Source organism: Oncorhynchus mykiss, chromosome 21, assembly GCF_013265735.2.
Source record: "Oncorhynchus mykiss isolate Arlee chromosome 21, USDA_OmykA_1.1, whole genome shotgun sequence".
NCBI lineage: Eukaryota > Metazoa > Chordata > Actinopteri > Salmoniformes > Salmonidae > Oncorhynchus > Oncorhynchus mykiss.
The window spans coordinates 52,923,373-52,941,647 of record NC_048585.1 but is presented as its reverse complement, the minus strand read 5'-3'; the positions used below and the strand labels follow the sequence as shown (position 1 = coordinate 52,941,647).

General features: G+C 43.6%; 1 protein-coding gene across 4 annotated transcripts in view; it reads left to right on the top strand.

The window, feature by feature from the left end:
- The window catches only part of LOC110500698 (RAS guanyl-releasing protein 2), a 65,355-nt gene that overhangs the window by 12,527 nt on the left and 34,553 nt on the right, over positions 1–18,275 (top strand). Inside the window, exons 2-8 of one of the 4 annotated variants that reach the window (XM_036958147.1) lie at positions 1,051–1,135; positions 13,470–13,617; positions 13,916–14,018; positions 14,410–14,466; positions 14,589–14,720; positions 15,308–15,458; positions 15,814–15,987. In XM_036958147.1, coding sequence (XP_036814042.1) covers positions 13,548–13,617; positions 13,916–14,018; positions 14,410–14,466; positions 14,589–14,720; positions 15,308–15,458; positions 15,814–15,987 — 687 coding nt within the window. In that variant the 5' untranslated portion in view covers positions 1,051–1,135; positions 13,470–13,547. Of the gene's footprint in view, positions 1–1,050; positions 1,136–3,565; positions 3,723–5,255; positions 5,281–13,469; positions 13,618–13,915; positions 14,019–14,409; positions 14,467–14,588; positions 14,721–15,307; positions 15,459–15,813; positions 15,988–18,275 lie in introns of those variants that run through there. The other 3 variants (XM_036958145.1, XM_036958148.1, XM_036958146.1) reach the window with 3 other exon arrangements.

The window sequence follows — 18,275 nt, the reverse complement described above, 5'->3', positions numbered from 1 at the left end:
GTTGTAGTTGGCCAGCCTGTCTCCTCATGGATTGCAGTGTAATCGGCGTCCAAAAAGGCCGATTACCGATTGTTATGATTAATCTGTCGACCTCTAGAGTACGTACGTATGGTCACTGTGGGGACGACGTCATCGTTGCACTTATTGATAAAGCCAATGACTGATGTGGTGTACTCTTCAATGCCATCGGATTAGTCCCGGAACATATTCCAGTCTGTCATAGCAAAACAGTCCTGTAGCTTAGCATCTGCTTCTTCTGACCACTTTTTTATTGATCTAGTCACTGGTGCTGCCTGCTTTAATTTGTGCTTGTAAGCAGGAATCAGGAGGATAGAATTATGGTCAGATTTTCCAAATGAAGGGCAAGGGAGAGCATTGTATGCGTCTCTGTGTGTGGAGTATTGGTGGTCCAGAGATCCTTTTTCCCTCTGGTTGCACATTTAACATGCTGATAGAAATTTGGTAAAACGGATTTAAGTTTCCCTGCATTAAAGTTCCCGGCTACTAGGAGCGCCGTCTCTGGGTGAGCGTTTTCTTGTTTGCTTATGGCGGAATACAGCTCATTCAATGCTGTCTTAGTGCCAGCCTCTGACTGTAGTGGTATGTAAACAGCTACAAAGAATACAGATGAGAACTTTCTCAGTAGGTAGTGTGGTCTACAGCTTATCATGAGAATCTCTACCTCAGGCGAGCAATAGCTCGTGTCTTCCTTAGATATCGTGCACCAGCTGTTGTTTACAAAATACATTGACCGCCGCCCCTTGTCTTACCAGACGCCGCTGTTCTATCCTGCCGGTACATCATATAACCAGCCAGCTGTATGTTGATATTGTCGTTGTTCAGCCACGACTCCGTGAAGCATAAGATGCTACAGTTTTTAATGTCCCGTTGGTAGTTTAATCTTCTGAGTAACTCATCGATTATATTCTCCAAAGATTGCACATTTTCTAGCACAATGGAGGGAAGTGTTTTTTTTTTTCGATCGCCTACAAATACTCAGAAGGCATCTTGACCTTCGGCCCCTCTTTCTCCGACCTCCTCTTCACACAGATCACGGGGATCGGGGCCTATTCCTGAGGAAGCAGTATATCTTTTGTGTCGGGCTCGTCAGATTCATGGATTCTGCTAGTTCGTGGTGAGTAATCGCAGTCCTGAAAGACAGTAGCGGCAACATTATGTACAAAATTAAAGGATTCTGCTAGTTCGTGGTGAGTAATCGCAGTCCTGAGAGACGGTAGCGGCAACATTATATACAAGATAAGTTAATAATAAGTGCCAAACAACGCATAAAAACAAACAAAAAATCAATCAGCTGGGTGCACGTAAAACGTCTGCCTTCTCCGGCGCCATCTAGAGAAAATGCAGTATGTGGGGTTGGCTTTTAAACAAGACTAAAGAAAAGGGAGGTATCTGTGACTTTAATACTAGACATTACTCATTGTTACTTGAGAATGTCAATGGAACTCATTCATAGCAGACCTGCGCTCAAATAGTAATTGTCTTCTTACAAATAACTTTACCTGTGCTTGAGTGAGCTTGCCCGGGGGAGAAAATGTAACCAACTGAGTAGTTCCAAAAGTGCAACCCCTCAATCAAGGCTCAATCAAAAAAATGTATTTGAAAAAGCAAATTAATATTATTTAATCCCAGATCTGTACTGGCGTTTTGAGTGAGGATATTTTGAGGATGTCCTCCTGGGATAGTCAAAGCTTATCTCGGTCTATAATGCATGTATCATATTGGCTATAGTGAACCTGGCGGTGTTCATCCTCTGCCCGCGGGGTAAGAAAGAGGCCCATATTTGCATTGTGGAGAGTTTAATGATAGCTGGCTGAGAGACGGTTAGCCTGCCTCAGGGACCACGACAACCCATCAACAACAGGAAGCAAATTTTGAAACTCTCAATTCAGCACTGCGGGGAGTTAGAGAAACGGAAGAGAGGAACGATGAAGAGGGAGAGAGAGAAATTAGAGAAAAACAAAAGTGTCTTGGCATAGTGCCTTGTGGGTAGTTACCGTATCCAGGCCGCGGCGAGTCATTTCTCAGTTGATCTGTCACTCTCGTCTTGCTCTGGGTGCGTGTGTTCTCATCTCACACATCTTTCAGCATAGAAATAGGAATATTGAATCAAATTTTATTGGTCACATACACATGTTATTGCAGGTGAAGCAAAATGCTTGTGTTTCTAGCTCCGACAGTGCAGTAATGTCTAACAAGTAATATCTAACAATTTCACAACAATACACACAATATACACACATCTAAAAGCATGGAATTAAGAATATATAAATATTAGGACAAGCAATGTCGGAGCGGTAGAGACTAAAATAGGGTACAATGGAATAGAATACAGTATATACATATGAGATGAGTAATGCAAAATATGTAAACATTATAGTGTGTGTGTGAGGAGATAACGCTAAGTGAGAGAATGTGTTAAACATACTGTGTCTTTACTTGGTGATTTCAATGATGAGTATGAAGAGGATCATATCAATATCAGCTAAACTCATTGTTCATGTAATCCTTATTCATGTAACAACTTATTCAAAGCACAAACACACACACACATGTTAGTTTTACTATCCTTGTGGGGACGAAACAATTGATTCCCATTCAAAATCATTCTTTCCCTAACCTCTAACCCTAAACCCAAATTGAACCCCTAATTGTAACCTAAAACAGCCTTTTTCCTTGTGGGGACCAGTGAACATTTTCCTTGTTTTACTATCCTTTGTGAGGACTTCTGGTCTCCACAAGGATAGTAAAAACACACACCCACAGACTTCCGGCATTTGTTATGTTACTTATGTAGTTGTCACATCTGCTAGAGGACAGAAGTTGAACAGGAAGAATCTCTATAAAGAAATGAAAACATTCAGGCTTTCATACCACAATACCTGCCATAATATACATGATTATATAGAAGACCTGTGTTCAAATACTATTTTAAATCATTTTAAATACGTTGTCTGTGCGTGATTGAGCTTGCCTGGCAAAATGTTCCTATGTATTTGAAAGATTTCAAATAGTATTTGAATCCAGGTCCGTTTTTTTGCAGCTGTGTTCTGTCTACAGTGCATTTCACAATCAAGAAACATAGTTGCTCTGAAGAAACTTCCCTCTTTTATTTATGTATTCATAAGTATGACAGGGAGTGTGTTGCTTTCCCCCACACAAACTTTAGGGATTGTTGTCACTAGTTTTTGGAATCAATCTCTGTTGTCTTCTACTCCCTTTTCTCATCATCTCTCCATCTCCCACTTTATTTTCCATGTATTTCTTTCCTACACACTTTCCCTCCCGTTTTCCCTCCATTTCTCTTTCCATCCCTTGCTCCCTGTCTCTCACTCACTCACTCTCTCCCTCCCTCTGGCGATTCTCATCACTAATCTCTGTTAGCAGCAGTAACCTAACCTCCCTCTCTACCATGCCTGTCCCAGAGATACCGCAGCCCCGGGCAGGATGTGTGGCCCTTCCTGATCCTCGTACTCGACACTCAAAATAGAAACTAGCTTTCAGAAGGTGCCTATATAGAGGTCTATATCTGTCATGCAACAACAACAGCTCCTCCCCTGCACCACTTCCTGGACTTGAACCCCAGTGGGTGCTGGGTAGAAGGCGGTGATATTTTTCTCCCAACGCCAACCACTGATACAGGGTCAGATACCGTTACATCTTCCAAAATGGATTAGGGTTGAGGCAGCCTGTTGCAATTCAAGGTAATGTGTGCATTTCTTAAAATACCTATTCAGATTGGGGAAAGGGTCACTTGGCAGGGTCTGTAGTGGGGTGAGCGGGGTCTGGTACATATAGAATACTCATTAGTCTGAATTAAGGAATGCATCCTTCCTCTGGTTCCTTTACAGTGGAGGCCCATGGCTATTACCACTGATGACATTAATCATGAGCCTTTTCCCGGAATGCTGGGGAGAATCTATTCTAGACCAATCAATGGCAGTATGTGTGGGAGGCATGGGCATATCACATCAGCCCTGGGGATTTACTGCTGACATTTGCATTGGCTCATCATGGGATTTTCAATACCATGATGGATGTCATTGATGGTGCAAGGAGGGTGTGTGTGCACATATGTGTGTGTGTGTGTGTGTGTTGTGGTAGGGCAGGTGTCTCTGAGTGTGTGTGTACGCATAAATCAGTGTGTCCACATCCGTGTGTGTATGCGTGCTGGAATGTGTCTCTACGTGTGAGTCACTGTGTGTGTCCCCTTTATGCGGTGGTGTATCCCACCCTATACTGCGTATCCTGAGGTAAAGCCAGCCTAGTAGGTCTGTCTATGAGAGCCTTGATGAAAAGCGTTGATGAGGTCAGTCAGGCCTGCAGCTATCATCAGCAGCCATGGGTAATTTAGGATGGGTAATTTCAGCCTTTGGTGATAAGGGAGAATGGACCCATCATATCTATTGTGTGGTTGAAGGACCGTTGAAACGGTGAGGTCCAAATGTCGAGGGCAATTCAGAGGAGGGCATGTCCTTGTGTCTATGGAGAGAGGCTGGTTGGTGGATAAATATGTGGCGTTGTTGCAGTCACGTAGGTTATCAGATCCCACAATGCAAGGAGAAATCAGAGGAACCAATACTTGTACGTGAATATGATATTAGTGAAGATGATACCAATCCAACAGGTGCAGAGTGACTGTAAAAAAGACAACCGGCAACGTCACCCTCCTCACAGGATCAGCCTGCGCTTGAAAGAACAAGGTGCCAACAGGGAAGAACAGAGAAGTGACTTGTGGTACCACACATTTGGAGACGACAATTTCTGCTCTCTTTCCATTTTTCATAAATATAGTCCACTCTGGTACACTTCTGGGGTTTTCTCTAGCTTCCTCAATTCAGCACACTAGTTGAAGTGTCACTTTCAACTACTTAGCTGCAACTGAAACGTGAAAAGTCAGACTAGAGAAAGTTTGTGGCAGGATGCAGTGTTGGCTGTAAAACAGATTTGAGCCAACAACACATTACCATATTTACTGACAGGGTTGAATCCTTGTTGATGTTCTCAGGTTACAAATTCATGTATTTAGATAACCGTGATAGACCAGAAGTGTTGGTTTTATTGGCGCGACTATAGTATGCATTGGTTGAAGCACAATGTTAAATTAAAACCTAATAACCAGCAGCATACCGCGCTGCATCCCACTGCAGGCTTGCCTCTGAAGCTAACCAGGGTTGGTCCTTGTCGGTCCCTGGATGGGAGCCCAGATGCTGCTGGAAGGGATGTTGGAGGACCAGTAGGGGTCACTTGTCTTCGGTCTAAGTATACTGAACAAAAATATAAACGCAACATGCAACAATTTCAAAGATTTTACTGAGTTACAGTTCATATGAGGAAATCAGTCAATTGAAATGAATCAATTAGGCCCTAATCTATGGATCTTATATTTCCTACCTTAAAAAAGGCAGGACAATGGCACATCAATGGGACTCAAGATCTTGTCACAGTATCGCTGTGCATTCAAATTGCCATCGATAAAATGCAATTGTGTTCGTTGTCTGTAGCTTATGCTTGCCCATACCATAACCCCACTGCCACCATGGGGAACTCTCTTCACAACATTGACATCAGCAAATTGCTCGCCCACACAACGCCATACATGTGGTCTGCGGTTGTGAGGCCGGTTGGTCGTACTGTCAAATACTTTAAAACAATGTTGGAGGTGGCTTATGGTAGAGAAATTAACATGAAATGCTCTGGCAACAGCTCTAGCGGACATTTCTGCAGTCCGCATGCCAATTCACGCTCCCTCAACTTGAGACACTTGTGGCGTTGTTACAAAACTGCACATTTTAGAGGGGCCTTTTATTGTCCCCAGCACAAGGTGCACCTGTGTAATGATCTTGCCGTTTAATAATCTTCTTGATATGCCACACCTGTCAGGTGGATTGATTATCTTGGCAAATGAGAAATGCTCACTAACAGGGATGTAAACACATTTGTTCAAAAAATGTGTCTATTGAAAATTTCTGAGATCTTTTATGTCAGCTCATGAAACATGGGACCAACTCTTTACATGTTGCATTTATATTTTTGTTCAGTGTAGCTCTCAAGGCAGTGAAGGGGACATTTTGGGACGTTAAACCGGTGTCCTGACTCTCTGTGATCATTAAAACATCTCATGGCATTTATTGTAAGAGTAGGTGTGGTAACCCTGGTGTCATGGCAAAATTCCCAACCTGGCCCCCTAATCATCCCCCTAATTTTATATATCACTCCTCACCTCTCCAGCTGATGTGTGGCGAGAGTTCTGGAACAAAATGTCTGCTGTGCATTACTAAACTTTGATGATCTTCATCAGATGACACTCATAGGACTTCATGTTATACAATACATGTATGTTTTGTTCGATAAAGTTCATACACTGCTCAAAAAAATAAAGGGAACACTAAAATAACACATCCTAGATCTGAATGAATGAAATATTCTTATTAAATACTTTTTTCTTTACATAGTTGAATGTGCTTACAACAAAATCACACAAAAATTATCAATGGAAATCAAATGTATCAACCCATGGAGGTCTGGATTTGGAGTCACTCAAAATAAAGTGGAAAACCACACTACAGGCTGATCCAACTTTGATGTAATGTCCTTAAAACAAGTCAAAATGAGGCTCAGTAGTGTGCGTGGCCTCCACGTGCCTGTATGACCTCCCTACAATGCCTGGGCATGTTCCTGATGAGGTGGCGGATGGTCTCCTGAGAGATCTCCTCCCAGACCTGGACTAAAGCATCCGCCAACTCCTGGACAGTCTGTGGTGCAACGTGGCGTTGGTGGATGGAGCGAGACATGATGTCCCAGATGTGCTCAATTGGATTCAGGTCTTGGGAACGGGCGGGCCAGTCCATAGCATCAATGCCTTTCTCTTGCAGGAACTGCTGACACACTCCAGCCACATGAGGTCTAGCATTGTCTTGCATTAGGAGGAACCCAGGGCCAACTGCACCAGCATATGGTCTCACAAGGGGTCTGAGGATCTCATCTCGGTACCTAATGGCAGTCAGGCTACCTCTGGCGAGCACATGGAGGGCTGTGCGGCCCCCCAAAGAAATGCCACCCCACACCATGACTGACCCACCGCCAAACCCGTCATGCAGGAGGATGTTGCAGGTAGCAGAACGGTCTCCACGGCGTCTCCAGACTCTGTCACGTCTGTCACATGTGCTCAGTGTGAACCTGCTTTCATCTGTGAAGAGCACAGTGCGCCAGTGGTGAATTTGCCAATCTTGGTGTTCTCTGGCAAATGCCAAATATCCTGCACGGTGTGGGCTGTAAGCACAACCCCCACCTGTGGACATCGGGCCCTCAACCTCATGGAGTCTGATTCTGACCGTTTGAGCGGACACATGCACATTTGTGGCCTGCTGGAGGTCATTTTGAAAGGGCTCTGGCAGTGCTCCTCCTTGCACAAAGGCGGAGGTAGCGGTCCTGCTGCTGGGTTGTTGCCCTCCTACGGCCTCCTCCACGTCTCCTGATGTACTACATGCTCTGGACACTACGCTGACAGACACAGCAAACCTTCTTGCCACAGCTCGCATTGATGTGCCATCCTGGATGAGCTGCACTACCTGAGCCACTTGTGTGGGTTGTAGACTCCGTCTCATGCTACCACTAGAGTGAAAGCACTGCCAGCATTCAAACGTGACCAAAACATCAGCCAGGAAGCATAGGAACTGAGAAGTAGTCTGTGGTCCCCACCTGCAGAACCATTCTTTTATTGGGGGTGTCTTGCTAATTGCCTATAATTTCCACCTGTTGTCTATTCCATTTCCACAACAGCATGTGAAATGTATTGTCAATCAGTGTTGCTTCCTAAGTGGATAGTTTGATTTCACAGAAGTGTGATTGACTTGGAGTTACATTGTGTTGTTTAAGTGTTCCCTTAATTTTTTTAGAGCAGTGTATTTATAAACAAAAATCTGAGTTTACATTGGCGCGTTATGTTTAGTAGTTCCAAAACATCCAGTGATTTTTGCAGCGAGCCACATCAATTTACAGAAATACTCAGAATAAACATTGATAAAAGATACTATTATGCATGGAATTATAGATACACTTCTCCTTAATGCAACCGCTGTGTCAGATTTCAAAAAAAGCTTTACCGAAAAAGCACACCATGCAATAATCTGAGTACAGCGCTCAGACAACAAATCAAGCCATACAGATATCCGCCATGTTGTGGATGTAAAGGATGTGAAATGGCTAGCTAGTCAGCGGTGGTGCGCGCTAATAGCGTTTCAATCGGTGACGTCACCTGTTCTGAGACTTTGAAGTAGTTGTTCCCCTTGCTCTGCGGCTTTTGTGGAGCGATGGGTAATGATGCTTCGAGGGTGACTGTTGATGTGTGCAGAGCGTCCCTGGTTCGAGCCCAGGTCGGGGCGAGGGGACGGACGTAAAGTCTATACTATTACATTGATGCTGTTGACCCGGATCACTGGTTGCTGCGGAAAAGGAGGAGGTCAAAAGGGGGTGAGTGTAACGGATGTGAAATGGCTAGCTTAGTTAGCGGCGGTGCGCGCTAATAGCTTTTCAATCGGTGACGTCACTTGCTCTGAGACCTTGAAGTAGTGGTTCCCCTTGCTCTGCAAGGGCCGCGGCTTTTGTGGAGCGATGGGTAACGATGCTTCGTGGGTGTCAGTTGTTGATGTGTGCAGAGGGTCCCTGGTTCGAGCCCGGGTATGGGCGAGGGGACTAAAGTTATACTATTACATGGAGTCAACAGAAGTCAGAAATAACATTATAAATATTCACTTACCTTTGATCTTCATCAGAATGCACTCCCAGGAATCCCAGTTCTACAATAAATGTTTGAAATGCCTCCTTTTTATTTGCGCGTTTAGCCCAGTAATCCAAATTCATGACGCGCAGACCAGACAAAGTCAAAAAGTTCTGTTACAGTCCGTAGAAACATGTCAAACGAAGTATAGAATCAATCTTTAGGATGTTTTTAACATAAATCTTCAATAATGTTCCAACCGGAGAATTCCTTTGTCTTCAGAAATGCAATGGAACGCAAGCTAACTCTCACGTGTGCGCGCGTGACCAGCTCATGCCACTCTGCCAGACCACTGACTCATTCAGCTCCCATTCCCCTCTCCTTCACAGTAGAAGCATCAAACAAGGTTCTAAAGAATGTTGACAACTAGTGGAAGCCTTAGGAAGTGCAATTTGACCCCATATATTCAATAGGCAAAGAGTTGAAAAACTTAACCTCAGATTTCCCACTTCCTGGTTGGATTTTTCTCAGGTTTTTGCCTGCCATATGAGTTCTGTTATACTCACAGACATCGTTCAAACAGTTTTAGAAACTTCAGAGTGTTTTCTATCCAAATCTAATAATATGCATATATTAACAACTGGGCCCGAGTAGCAGGCAGTTTACTCTGGGCACCTTATTCATCCAAGCTACTCAACACTGCCCCCAGCCATAAGAAGTTTAAGCTAGTTAGGGAGATATGAGTCTTCAGCTTCAGTGATTTTTGCAGTTCGTTCCAGTCATTGGCAGCAGAGAACTGGAAGGAAAGGAGGAGGAATTGGCTTTGGGGGTGACCAGTGAAATATACCTGTTGTTAAAGCCTACTGGTATTGTAAGTATAAAAGCAAAGCTTGCTTGCATATAATAATGTAGTGTAATGTCTTAGTGTGGGGTGGGAAGAATGCAATACATGACCTTGTATGAGGAACAAATCATGTTATTTTTGGAGCACGTGCTCTAAAGCCGTGTTCACATTGGCGGTTTTGAAGTGACTCAAATCCTATTTATTTGCATATCTGAATCGAATCTGTTCTTTTTCTTGCAGTCTGACCAACCAAAAAGCACATGGAATCGGATTTTTAAGCCACGTTTGGTTTGAAGTCAGATACAAATCTGATTCCTGGCCATGTGACTTGTGTCTGAACGGTCAAATCTGATTTATTTGCCCTCAAGTGGTTTTTAGACTGTTATTTGGAATATCTTGTCAAATCAAATCACATTTTTATGTATGCTAGCAACTCTGTTGACAGTTTGACACGAACTTGTGGTAGCTAACTAGCTTGTTAATTGTTTACAAAAAAATTGTGAATGTGCTAGAAAGCTAGCCAGCTAGCTAGTTGACTGCTGTGGCTAGCTAGCTAGTTGACTGCTGTGGCTAGCTAGCTAGTTGACTGCTGTGGCTAGCTAGCTAGTTGACTGCTGTGGCTAGCTAGCTAGTTGACTGCTGTGGCTAGCTAGCTATGGGAATACCCCTTTTCAGTTTCAGACAAATGCCTACCTCTCACTTGTTTTTAATAGATGTATGGGTCCCACTACTGGGCTAACTGTGTGGCAGCAGCACCTCTGTCATCCTGATTTCACTGACTGATGGTTAAGGGCTTTGAGGTCTCTCGCACTCGCTCTCTCTCGCTCTCTCCCGCTCTGAGCCCCTGTGTATGTTTGTGTAAGACTGCTTGTGAAGCCTGTAATTGAGTGTGTCCACCCACCTCTCTGCAGCAGAATCAGTCAAGGGAAGAAGGCTTCTTTCTTTTGTGACACACACTTCGGCTGCAGTGCCATCATCCATTCCTATGCAAACCATACACCAAAGATCACCCTTTTTGCTGGTGCACACAAACATGACACGCACACAAACATGACACGCACACACAAACATACACACACACACACACACACACACACACACACACACACACAAACCCTCCATCTCTACCCACTATGCAGTGGAGACCTAATGCACATACATACACACTATCTAAAAGCAATCAAACCTCAGAGCTAATGTGAATTCCTGGGAACCGGAGCCAGAACATACAGATGTAGGATCTTAATCTGATCACCCTGATGCAGGAGAGCTTTCCTGCAATGCAAGAAATGTAAAACTTGTAGTAAAACTTGTAGTATTTGTGGTCTAAAAAGGCAAACTGTCTTAAATGAAGATCTAAAATCTGTATGCTCTAACCTCATCTCCCCACTGTGCTTAATAACAGTTCAGTTGGGCCTATTTTATCTGCTGAATGGTGACAAAAGTTGTATTTCATTACCCCATAAATGTGGCAACAGTGTGACCTCATGGAATGCACTCTCTCTCTCTGGCGTGTGTGTGTGTGTGTGTTCGTGCGTGCGTGCGCGTGTGCGTGCGCGTGCGTATGGGGAAGGTAGGCATGCGGATTTGTTGCCATCCCGCTGAGCAGTACCTAACTAAAATAGCATACTAAGAAAAAAACAGAATGTGGAACCACAGGGTGAGATGATTGACATGCCTTGTATTCTTTCCCCTGTGTGCAAGTTAATGACTGCAATGCTATTTCAGGAAGTGATAAGATGTGGTTTTCCTGGTGAAAGGGGGTTATTGCAAGACTGACAGTTGTATCAGCTGTTTGTTGTCTGTGGGTTTTTATCAGTCACATCCCATACGGTAATTTTTATTTATTTCAAATACATCTTTGCTCAACTGCATGTAAAGCCTTTAAATGTATTCCAGATATGCATGTACATACATTTTGAATCTTTGCTCAAATGCTTGGCAATTTTCCAGAAATGCATGGCTATGACATCTAGTCTACATGGTGGCCAAAGTGCTTCCTAATTTGACTTCTTAAATGACTCTTTATGTATAGATCAATAGAGATACTTTTTCTGGCCACCAAGCCAAAACGTTGGCAGTGATATATAATTAAAATTCGGATGGTGAGGAAAAAAATGGTCATCTGAATCAGGGTTAGTTTGGCAGCTGAGGTTAAAGAGGAGAGATTATGATAGAGGAACCCAAGTCTAGATTTAACTTTAGCCTGCAGATTTGGTATGTGCTGAGAGAAGGACAGTGTACCATCTAGCCATACTCCCAAGTACTTGTATGAGGTGACTACCTCAAGCTCTAAACCCTCAGAGGTAGTAATCACGCCTGTGAGGAGAGGGGCATTCTTCTTACCAAACCACATTACCTTTGTTTTAGAGGTGTTCAGAACAAGGTTAAGGGTAGAGAAGGCCTGTTGGACACTAAGAAAGCTTTGTTGTAGAGCATTTAACACACAATATCCGGGGAGGGGCCAGCTGAGTATAAGGCTGTATCATCTGCATATAAATGGATGAGAAAGCTTCCTACTGCCTGAGCTATGTTGTTGATGTAAATTGAGAAGAGTGTGGGGCCTAGGATTGAGCCTTGGGGTACTCCTTTGGTGACACAAAGTGGATGAGACAGCAGATTTTCTGACTTTATACACTGCACTCTTTGAGATAGGTAGTTAGCAAACCAGGCCAAAGACCCCTCAGAGACAACAATACTCCTTAGCTGGCCCACAAGAATGGAATGGTCTACCGTATCAAAAGCTTTGGCCAAGTCAATAAAAATAGCAGCACAATATTGATTAGAATCAAGGGCAATGGGGACATCATTGAGAACTTTTAAGGTTGTAGTGACACATCCATAACCTGAGCGGAAACCATATTGCATACCAGAGAGAACTCTATAGACATCAAGAAAGTCAGTTGATTATTAACAAGTTTTTCCAAAACCTTTGATAAACAGGGCGAAATAGAAATAGGCCTATAACAATTAGGATCAGATTGATCTCCCTCTTTTAAAATAAAGGACGAACCGTGTCTGCCTTCCAAGCAATGGGAACCTCCCCAGAAAGTAGAGACAGGTTAAACAGGTCGGAGATAGGCTTGGCGATGATAGGGGCAGCAACGTTAAAGAAGAAAGGGTCTAAACCATCTGACACAGATGTTTTTTTGGGGGTCAAGTTTCAGGAGCTCCTTTAGCACCTTGGACTCAGTGACTGCCTGCAAGGAGAAATGTTGTTGCGGGGCAGGGAAAAAGAGGAAGAAGCATTGGGGATAGTCGCATTAGAAGGGGTGGGAGATAAGGAAATGTTGGACGGGCAAGGAGGCATGTCTGAGCCAAATAGGAATCCTGACTTAATGAAGTGGTGGTTAAAGAGCTCAGCCATGTGCTTTGTTGTCAGTAACAACCACATCATCAATTTTAAGGGACATGGGCAGCTGTGAGGAGGAGGTTTTATTCTTCAGGTCTTTAACCATTTTCCAGAACTTCTTGGGGTTAGACCCACAGAGAGAGGACTATACTTTATAGTCAACATGGTCTCATTAGAATATGTCAGAATAGTGATGCTGAACCATTGTAGTTATACTGTATGTCACTTGATCTGTTGGTTTGCTGGAGTATGCTGTTTTCAAATGTAACCTAACCACAATCCATCAGTATCCAGACATGTTATTGTTCTAATTCCATTGTTTTGTTTTAGTCAACATTTCCTGTATACTTCCTGGATATCTTGCATAACTAGATCAGAGCGACATACTGGCAACCATTCAAACCCTGCAAATTTTTTTTTGCTTCCTTACTATGCTCTCATTTCTTTGTACAGGAGTTGCATTTCTTGGGTGAAATGTGTTTCTGTGCCAAAACCTTTAATCTTCTCTATCTTCACCTTCTTTGTTTTGTGCCCAGGAGTGCATCTAAATTGGGAAGAGAGGGTAGAGGACAAAGAACACTGGGAAACCAGAGGAAGAGAGGAGGAGGAGAAAAATGGAGGCCATATCTTTAGATCAATCTGCGACGGTGGATGAGCTGGTGGAAGCATGCATCCAAGCCTTTGGTCAGTCAGTCTCTTTATTTGTCCATGAGCACTCAAATATACATGCTACTCAATGTCTAAATCAACAACATATACTCTTTGTGCAATCAGAATAACATTTCCAGGAACAGATTGCAAGGAGAAGAAGATAAATAATATACCGTTTCCCATATGTCCATGCACCACCTGAAGTAGCTAATGTTGTCGGTCTCAAATCAATAAGAATTAGTTGTCTTATTTGCAGTAAGACTTGTAAAATGTGTCTAAAAGGACTTACAGGGGCTGTTGAGTGATGAGCACTGCGTCTGTCCTCTTTCAGATGAGACGGGCACTTTGAAGGACCCCTCCCTAGTGCGTATGTTTCTTATGATGCACCCTTGGTACCTTCCCTCCACCGACATGGCAAAGAAACTACTGCTCAAGTATCCTTCACCATTTTTATTTGACCTTTATTTAACTAGGCAAGTCAGTTAAGAACAAATTCTTATTTTCAATGACGGCCTAGGAACAGTGGCAGAACGACAGATTTGTCAGCTTGGGGAGTTGAACTTGCAACCTTCCGGTTGCTAGTCCAGCGCTCTAACCACTAGGCCTGCTTACGGCTTATCACGTCTTGTCAGCTACTGTAAGATCAACAGATACTCTTTAAGGTGCCAGTGAATGGAATGGAAAGGGTAAGATGGATGGAATGTTTCTAGCGGGCAAAACTGGTTGCGATGATGTCTTTTGTTGTCAGGCCATGGTCAGGTTGTGTGCTGATTGTAGTAAAAGGATGTTTTCGTAGATGTTTTATGTACCTTAACTGTTGATCAGATCACAGGAGGACAGCTGCACTGCTGAGCTCAGGACAAGAATCTGCCACTTGGTGAAGTAAGACACGTTCACAATTGCTTTTGTTAATAGGTTGGGGATGTTTCTTAATTGCTTACCTCTCCCTCACTATGGCTCTGTGTTTCTCTCTTTCCCTTCCCTCCCTCTCTCCCTCTCTCTAGGTACTGGATCAGTGAGTTCCCAGCGGAGTTCAATCTAAACCCAGAGCTGGCAGAGCAGATCAAAGACCTCAAGGACCTCTTGACCACTGAGGGGAACGAGCGCCAGAGTCAGCTCATCGACATTGACAGCGTGTACGTGTCCCCACTTTACACTTCACTAAAGTGTGTGTGTTTGTGTCTATGAAGTGTGTCCCCTTTCTACTGTAATTTCTCCCTCCCCCAGCTTCCACCAGTGTGTAAGTGTCCCCATGTTACACACATTTCAAAGTGATTTTGCCGTATAAGAAATACTCAACGGAGATCTAAAAAACAAAACCGCATTAAAACAGACAAAGGTTTATAAAACAGCAGGACGTTCAGTGCCTATGTTCCCAGGCCTATTTTCTTTACGGGTCATCTGTCTGTCTGTGACCCTGGTATCCCTAGTTGGTCATTAGGGTAAATCTATTGCTATGGTGTGCTTTCATGGGACAGCAGAGTTTCATAAACAGTTGTATTTCTTCTCTTGCATCTTCTGTGGTGTCTTCTTTCTTCCTAGTTTCATTGCGGAGACTTGATTCAGCATGCTGAATTTTGTTAGCCTGGGATGCAAAACTGAATATCGCTCTGTTTCAGAAATATAGTGAAACAATGCATTATTAAATTTGGATTCCAGGTTTGTATTTTGTGTGCTCGGCTTATATAAGACAGTAACCTTGTGTGCTTTTTGTCCCTCTCAGGCCGTCATACAAGTGGAAGCGTCAGGTGACCCAGAGGCAGCCATCCATGTCTAAGAAGAGGAAGATGTCTCTGCTGTTTGACCACCTGGACTCCAGCGAGCTTGCCACACACCTCACCTACCTGGAGTACAAGTCCTTCTGCAAGATACTGGTATGTGGGGCTGTGGGGAGCAGTGTGTCTGTCCACCAGATCTGGGTTCAAATAATATTTGTTTTCTTTCAGATTCTTAAACCTGCACTTGACTGAGCTTGCCTAGTGGAATGGAACTAATGGAATTGTCCCAAAAGTGAAAGTCCCAAAAGTGAAAAGCCCATCTATCTGGCACTCCAGGCAGGCTCCATGAAACACTCAAAGTATTTGAAAGAAAACACATACTCTTTGAACCCTGGTTTGTTGTCCAAACTGCCTTTTGCATTGGTCATTCAACATGCTGACTTTATATGTGAGTTTAACAGCTTCTGTAGGCCCACTGAATACATTACCCCCCCACTCCCCCCCCCTCCAGTTCCAGGACTACCACAGCTTTGTGATGCATGGCTGCACGGTAGACAACCCCATCCTGGAGCGCTTCATCACCCTCTTCAACAGTGTGTCTCAGTGGATCCAGCTGATGGTGCTCAGCAAGCCCACCGCCCCCCAGAGGGCTGCAGTCATCTCCCACTTCATCAGGGTGGCTCAGGTCTGTAGGCTGGGGCACATTGGGGTTTTTCTTATATTATACAGTCTTGTTCTGAGGGAAGCTATTAGTCTGAGTGACAGTCTGTTTGTTCTATTATGTCATCTACTTGTCACGCATTGTCATGTTTGGTTGGACAATGACAGCAATGGAGCTGGCAAGAGCACAAACAGATCTGGGACCAGGCTAGGACGCTCCGTCTCCAGGGCCGCAGCAAATGTGACTGGTTAGTAGGAAAGTCATGTGACTTGTTCAATTCAGACAAATAATCCCACTTGGTTATGGTTAGGGTAAGGGGTTGGTTCCTGGGCCACTTAAAGCAGTGACATGGATCGTAGTAAAGCCTCAGGGGTTGAGATGAGAGAGAAGTTCTGTCATGGAGAGGGATAGGGAGGACAGGGAGGGAGATGCCAAACTACCCTTACACAAAACCGGTGGTTACGCTTTGATTGTTATGAACGGTGTTCGTAGACAATTATTGCCCATTATTCCTTACAGAACTCATCCAAGTGTGCTTACCAGTAGTGTTATTTTCACAGTACTGCTACTACCAGACGGGAGGCTATATTTGGATTTGTTAGAGAAGAAAGTTTAGAAGAATGTTTGGAGTGTGCCTCCCTCATCCCCCAACGCCACTCTCTCCTCTCCAAAACCAACTCTTCATGATTTATTCACTGACGCCACAGTAGGCTCACCCCCCCCCCCCCACCCCCCACACCCCTTTCTCAACCCTTCTCTGCCAAATATGCCCAAGCTCAAATATCCCAGCTGGGTGCTCGCTAGCTAGTTTAGCACCCCGACTGAGTTTGCTAAATAAAACACTTTGCCTTCCGAAATATTCAAGGATCAAAGAATTATCTCTCTGTTATTTGGGATAGTGAGAAAAAAAGAAAAAAAAAGAAAATATATATATATATATATATATATATATATATATATATATATATATATATATATACATATATATATATATATATATATATATATATATATATACATATATATACCCACCTAAAAGTTGGGTGGGAGTATTTTCCAAAGCTGTGATCCCACTCCAATAGACCCCAGGGAAGGGTTACCTCCTTCCTGCTTCCTCGCTCTCCTTTCACACCCTTCTCCTCTGTCACTCTGCATATCCTCCCTACCACAGCAGTATTCCTCTATTCATCTATCTTCTGATTTATTCCGGGTTTCGTCTGAATTAGCTAATTTTCTCTGGAGTCTTTCTTGCCTTTATTTTCTCTCTTCTCTCTCCCGTAACGTCTCATCATTATCCGTTGGCTTTTTTCCATACATCCCTTTTTGTTTGTCAACATATTGCTTGCCTGTAGTTCCCATCATACAGTGGGGCAAAAAAGTATTTAGTCAGCCACCAATTGTGCAAGTTCTCCCACTTAAAAAGATGAGAGGCCTGTAATTTTCATCATAGGTACACTTCAACTAGACAAAATGAGAGAAAAAAATCCAGAAAATCACATTTTTAATTAATTTATTTGCAAATTATGGTGGAAAATAAGAATTTGGTCACCTACAAACAAGCAAGATTTCTGGCTCTCACAGACCTGTAACTTCTTCTTTAAGAGGCTCCTCTGTTCTTCACTCGTTACCTGTATTAATGGCACCTGTTTGAACTTGTTATCAGTATAGAAGACACCTGTTATCAGTATAGAAGACACCTGTCCACAACCTCAAACAGTCACACTCCAAACTCCACTATGGCCAAGACCAAAGAGCTGTCAAAGGACACCAGAAACAAAATTGTAGACCTGCACCAGGCTGGGAAGACTGAATCTGCAATAGGTAAGCAGCTTGGTTTGAAGAAATCAACTGTGGGAGCAATTATTAGGAAATGGAAGACATACAAGACCACTGATAATCTCCCTCGATCTAGGGCTCCACGCAAGATCTCACCCCATGGGGTCAAAATGACCACAAGAACGGTGAGCAAAAATCCCAGAACCACACGGGGGGACCTAGTGAATGACCTGCAGAGAGCTGGGACCAAAGTAACAAAACCTACCATCAGTAACACACTACGCCGCCAGGGACTCAAATCCTGCAGTGCCAGACGTGTCCCCCTGCTTAAGCCAGTACATGTCCAGGCCCGTCTGAAGTTTGCTAGAGAGCATTTGGATGATCCAGAAGAAGATTGGGAGAATGTCATATGGTCAGATGAAACCAAAATATAACTTTTTGGTAAAAACTCAACTCGTCGTGTTTGGAGGACAAAGAATGCTGAGTTGCATCCAAAGAACACCATACCTACTGTGAAGCATGGGGGTGGAAACATC